Genomic DNA, 6190 nt, shown 5'->3' on the forward strand with positions numbered 1-6190 from the left:
ACAACACCCAACATGCCCTGGGTCCATCATCCCACACCTGTTCAGTTTATTGACCTCCCGAGGGACAACAGGCCCTTATGTGTGTGTGCGTGCGTATGCTTTTTGGGGTATGCATGCGGGCTGAGCAGTGGACTCTGTCTGCCCCTCCCCCTTCTCTCCTCAACAGGTGACTGGGAGGCCTGGAGAGCCCTCCCTCTCCCCCACCCATTCCTGAGCTTGAACAATGCCCTCCCCAGGCCCCAAAATAGCCCCTGAGTCTATCCAGTGTCCTTTTATGGCCCTGTCCGCATTGTGCCCTGCAGGGGTGGGGCCGGGGTCATGAGGTGTCCAGGCGTGATAAAGGCGGGTTGCAGGAGGCTCACCTACCCTGCTCTCGGCTTCCTCCTCTCCACCCCGGCCTCTGTGCTCACAGCCTCCATGGCTCCCAAAAAGCCAGATCCCAAGAAGGATGAGGCCAAGGCAGGTGCCAAAGCAGCTGCAGCTCCAGCTCCAGCTCCCGCACCTGCACCTGCACCCGAGCCCTCCAAGGAACCTGAGTTTGATCCCTCCAAAGTCAAGGTGGGTGTGGAGGTTGTGTTTTAGGTAGGAAGGGAAGGGTAGGTAAGTGAATCCCAGAGTGGACCTACCCAGTGGAAGAGTGGGCTCCAGAGAAAGTGAGCACTGAGCTCTAGCTGGAAGCTTTAGCATCAGGAGGGCTGCAGCAGGAGAGACGGTGGTCAGACAGCAGGCAGGACTGCCCCAGTGTTGCTGAAGGGGCTGTCTTTTTGGTGGTTGGAAACTGACTTTCCCCAGTCCTTCTCCTCGGACCTCACATCCTTGGGGAATCCTGGGCCCGCCAGTGTCCCCCACCCCCGCAGCCAGGCAGGGACTTTTCTTGTCGCACTGTGGGGTTTTAAGTCCATGCCAGGGAAAGACGGGGTGGGGAGCAAAGAGAAGCCAGGCTCCTGCCCAGGCTGGGTCACAGTCACCCCCGCCAAGGTCCCTGAGCCCCAGAGCTGGTGGGGCCTCAGCTTTGAGGTGGCGACGCTGAGCCGCAGTCTGGGTAGGTCATGGAGAAAGTTGGTCATGGAGCTGTGACCAGTGGCCCCAGGAGCCCTTCCCCAGATTGGCTCGGAAGTCTTTCTCAGAGTCTAAACTTGGAGAATGCGCCGTGACTGCCACCTGTGGCATCCACATAGTGGCACGCACCCTGCGTCCCGCCTGCGTCTGTTCTTGGCTGGCCACCGGCCACCGCTGCCCTGGCTGCTGGCAAAGGGGCCCCGTGGAGCCGTCCCAGCCCTTCAAGGTCCCCAGGAAGACTGCAGCTGGTCCTCACAGATCCACCTCCGCTTCCCAGATGGCGCTAGTGGTAAAGAACCTGCCTGCCAATGCAGGAGACACAAGAGACTCAGATTCGATCCCTGGGTCAGGAAGATCCCCGGGAGGAGGGCATGGTGACCCACTCCAGTATTTTTGTCTGGAGAATCCCATGGACAGAGGAGCCTGGTGGGCAGTCCATGAGGTTGCACAGACTCGAACACGGCTGAAGTGAAGTGACGCAGCACACGGGTTCAAATCCTAAATCTGTTCCATTGCCGTCTCTGCTCTAAGGCTTGGTTTCTTCAGCTGTGAAATGGGACAATAAGCCCTCCTCACAGGCTGTCGGGAACCATTCACAGCAAGTGCTCCCTGGAGTCGGCCCCCACACCGACCACCCTCAGACCCCAAGTGTGTATCCCACAGGCAGAGGGTTGGACAATCCCGGGGCCCATGGTGGCTTTGTGTGTTCTCCCTGGATCTGAGGTTGCAGATTCGCCCCTGAGCAGAGGAACTCAGGAGGTCTCTCCTTGGGAACCCTGCAGAAAGCCATGTCAGGAGCTCAGGGCACCTAATCTCGGCGTGCTTCCTGGTGGAGGGAGCTCTCAGGTGGCCGGAAACAACTTGGTCGGGTCTTCCCAACACAAGGTTGAGCTGGAGGGCTGGGAGGGACAGCCTGGCGGGGTGGCTGGGACAGGATTCTGCTCTGCACTGGGGTGCACAGAGGTGGGGACTCCAAGGGAGCCGCAGTTGGCGAGGTGCCAGTCAAGTCCCCCTCCCCCAATCTCCTTTCCCTGGTGCGCCCTTGACCTTGGGCTGAGTGACTGCAGTGATTAAAAATAGGCCTGGTATCGAGTGAGGAGGGGGAAACCGGGTCCCAGGAGGCCTCCTGACCTCAGGTGCCCCTGCCATGGTCTTGCAAACGCTCAACAGCTCAGGGCCTGGCTGCCTGCTGTGCCACGCTGGGGGCTGCCCTGGACTTGCAGATGGGGGTGTGTGAGACTCAGGTGTAGGCGGGGCCAGGTGAGCAACAGTGCCCAGGCTTACACACACAGACAGGTGCACACACAGGTGTGTGAATGCACGTGTTCATCACACACACCCCTCCTGTAGATGAGCTCTTATGTGGCAGGGCTCTCTGGCCTGTACCCTCAGCCCAGCCTCTCCTGCCACTTGCCACCCTCTCCCAGTGAGATGAGGTGCCTCCATCTCACATAGACAGACTTGCCCACTGGGCCCCAGGCCCAGCAGAGCTGGCAAAACCAGTGCAGTTAGATCTTGTTGCTTCAGGCATGTCTGTCCAGGACTGGGGGGGTCTCAGGTAAGGCCTACCCTGGGTTGGAGATTCAGGGCACAAGGCTTCCCTCCACATCACTTCCCCAGATGAGGCCTAACTGGTGTCAGGTCTGGGTACGCACAGACCCATAGCCGTCAGGTAGGATAGGTGAGGAGGGGTAAGGAGGTGGGGGGTGGGAGTCAAGGTGGACGGCAAGAGGTCCTGGGTGGTGGAAGCTGGGATCCTGAAATGCGGACAGGTTGGGGCAACCGAGGGGTTGAGGCCCAGGCTGGCCACGGAGTGGAGTGACCAGGAGGAGGCCTGGCCCCATCCTCTGAACCCGGCACTCAGAATTTGGGGGGTCTCCTTTCAGATCGAGTTCACTCCAGAGCAGATTGAAGGTGAGTGGTTGGGAGGGGGTTGCGTCTTCAGCCCCGGGGCTACGGGGCTGGGTCCAGGGTTCCCAGGCTGAGAGTCCTGCCGGCAGTGTGGGTTCTGGGTGGAGTGGGGTGGGCTGCCTCTGGAAGTGTCCACAGCTCACGCCCCCTCCTGGCAGAGTTCAAGGAAGCCTTCATGCTGTTCGATCGCACGCCCAAGTGTGAGATGAAGATCACGTACGGGCAGTGCGGGGACGTGCTGCGGGCGCTGGGCCAGAATCCGACACAAGCCGAGGTGCTCCGCGTCCTGGGGAAGCCAAAGCAGGACGGTGGGTGTGCTCAGCCTGAGATGTCCCCATTAGTGCCAGCCCCCGGGGGAGAACGCCATTGCTGGGTGGGGCGGGGGGACAACATGGGAGTCTCCCCGCTGTGCACTCCTCTGACACCCTCCTGTTCTCTGGAGGAGGACCTGGAGCCCAGCCTCAGGGGATGCTCTCACAAGCAGTGATGGCTCCTGTATCACCTGGCCGCACGTCAATTAGCCAGGCTTCCTGGTCATAAGGGACTGACAACAGCGCAAACCAGCCCCAGTGGAGGTGTGAGACCTGGCCTGGGTCTCCCACCTGCTCACCCCGTCCCTCCTGGCCCCCTGGGCATCCCTCGGCGGGGGGCAGGGCCAGCTGCCCTCACCACCTTGGGCAGAGACGTTTGCCCACTCTGCCCCAAGGAAGACTGAGACCCAAGCCCCCGCCGCAGGTACAGAAGCCCCAGAGAAGGTCTCTGACCTGCCCAGCTGCTCTTGACCCACCCTAGGTGGCAGGGAGAGTGGAGTCTGTAAGAAAAATAACGAGGTGCTAGGAAGAACTGATCCCCCAAAGGAGAACAGAGGGGCTAGACACCCACGGTGTTGCCGCTGTCCTTATGAACAGCAGAGGACCATGTCAGTCATGCATTTCTCAGCTGACTCAAGTGCCTGGTGCTGGGGGAGCGCTTGGTAAATGGCAAACTGGTGCAGAGCGCACTGGGGAGCTGGGCGAAGGCAACAGGTCCTCATTGTCAGACTTGGCGAGGGGGCTGCCCGCCCGCCCCTCAGAGCCGGGTGCTCGGCCATCTCTCCACAGAGCTCAACTCCAAGATGATGGACTTTGACACGTTCCTGCCCATGCTCCAGCACATCTCCAAGAACAAGGACACTGGCACCTATGAGGACTTCGTGGAGGGGCTGCGGGTCTTCGACAAGGAGGGCAATGGCACGGTCATGGGCGCCGAGCTCCGCCACGTGCTAGCCACGCTGGGTGAGGGCGGCTGCCTCCCCACTCCCAGCCTGCCTGCCGGGGACATCTGGGAGAAAGCACGCTGTCCCCCGCCTGCTTCTCCCTTGCAAAATGGAGGGTGATGCTGTCAAGGTGCCTCCACGGCAGGAGACTGAGCAAATCTATGCGGGGAATTTAGAAATTTAGATGCGGGATAAAGAAAGCCAGTGGGTGCAGCTCACAGATCTGGAAGGGCTCTGGGGACAGGGCGGGGCAGGGTGGCGCACCCAAGGAGGGTCAGTCAGTCCAGTCCTGGTGTTTGTTGCCTCAAGGTCAAATTCCAGAGCCGAGAAGGTACTGTGCCTGCCTCTTGGGCATCCTGACTCCCACCGTCAGGGGCCTGGTTGGCAGGAATGTCCCCTTTTCAAAGAGAATTTTTCCTACAGCAAATATTCATTGAGCTCATGTTCTGTCTGCTCACAGTGATCCTTCCTGCGTCAAATATTTATTGAGTGCCTAGTGTGTGATCAGCGCTGTGCTGAGGTTATGTGTGTGTGTGTGTGTGTGTGTGTGGCTGGGGCAGGTAGGATGTATGAGGGGAACAGCAGTAGGCGTTCCAGTGGGGGGACCGGCACAGAGTCAGGAAAGGGAAGGGCCAGCCTCGTCTGGGGAGCACTGATGGTGTCTCTAGGTCTCCTCCACGGTCATCCCCAAGGTCCCCAGCTCTATCCTGCGCATCTTTCCTGGTCTCCTCTTGATGGAGGGAGATCAGCCAGCCTATTGAGCACAGGGGGCAGTCTGTGCTGGTGACCTGAACACCAAGATGGCACTGTTATGGATGGAGTCTAGGCTCAGAGTGGGCACCAGGCTTGCACCCCGGGCTTTGTTCATTTTGACTTGTCACTGATTCTCCTGGTTTCAGAACTGAGGGGTGACAACCCAGGCTTTGGGGTGTACCCATTTGAGGCATGGGGAATACTGGAGAGGCACACTCACCATCCAGAGGCAGTCGGGGTTCCCCCAACCCTTCACACCTCGACAGTGCTGACTCAGCTTTCCACTCCCGCCAGGTGAGAGGCTGACAGAAGACGAGGTGGAGAAGCTGATGGCGGGGCAGGAAGACTCCAACGGCTGCATCAACTACGAAGGTAGACCCAGCAGGCAGGGAGTCTGCTGGGGGGAGGCGCTGGGGTCCTAGGGCCCCTCCCTTGGCTACCCAGGGCCGAACCCTGCGGCTCACTCTTTCCTTCTTTCCAGCGTTTGTCAAGCACATCATGGCCAGCTGAACCTCTCCCCCCAGGTGAGACCCCCCTACTCCCTTCCAAACCTGTGACCACCTTTTCCACCTCTGCTGATGTCGGTCCTGTGGTTCACCCCTCCCACCTCTTTCATCCAGCTTCCCTGTTGCCCCCTCCCCAGCCCCAGCTATGCCAGTCCTCAGCTGACATCCTGCTGCCTGGCTGCCCCCTCCGCTGTAACCTGTGACCACCTTTGTTCTCAGGGAGCCCGGGGGGGGAGGCGGCGCTGGGGGCAGCTCGTCTTCTATTTGTGATGCGGACACCAGAGGCTTGGAGTTGCGAAGGGCCGGAGGGGAGCACATGGCTCTCTCTGCACAACCCTGCAGACCGGCCGTCATCACTGCCATCGGGCTAAGTCGGCCAGTGACTGCATCGCTGTCTCCTCTCCTTGGGCCTCATGAATAAATGGCTTCTTTACTTCCTCCTCCTACCTTCCTTGCTTCCTTCTTCCTTTCTTTCTCTCCTTCCTTCCTTCTTTTTTCCTTTTTTTCCCTGGCAGCGCTGGGACTTCATGGCAGCACATGGGCTTAGTTGCCCCATAGCATGTGGCATCTTAGTTCCCTGACCAGGGATCGAACCCGCGTCCCCTGCATTGGAAGGCAGACTCTTAAATCAATGAACCACCAGGGAAGTCCCCACCTTCCCACTGCCGACTTCTTTCTTCTCTGTAGCCCTTTGGTTGACTTCTGT

General features: G+C 59.7%; 1 protein-coding gene across 1 annotated transcript; it reads left to right on the top strand.

Annotated features, from left to right (window-relative positions):
* The first annotated feature begins 273 nt into the window (after positions 1-273).
* Positions 274-5930, top strand: MYL3 (myosin light chain 3). Its single transcript, XM_043886059.1, has 7 exons — positions 274-558; positions 2946-2973; positions 3129-3278; positions 4071-4244; positions 5273-5350; positions 5460-5502; positions 5704-5930. The coding sequence occupies exons 1-6, from the start codon at positions 319-321 to the stop codon at positions 5486-5488; spliced, it is 699 nt and encodes a 232-aa protein (XP_043741994.1). The 5' UTR covers positions 274-318; the 3' UTR covers positions 5489-5502; positions 5704-5930.
* The last annotated feature ends 260 nt before the right edge of the window (positions 5931-6190 follow it).

The sequence above is a fragment of the Cervus elaphus genome, chromosome 24 (assembly GCF_910594005.1).
Source record: "Cervus elaphus chromosome 24, mCerEla1.1, whole genome shotgun sequence".
Classification (NCBI taxonomy): Eukaryota; Metazoa; Chordata; class Mammalia; order Artiodactyla; family Cervidae; genus Cervus; species Cervus elaphus.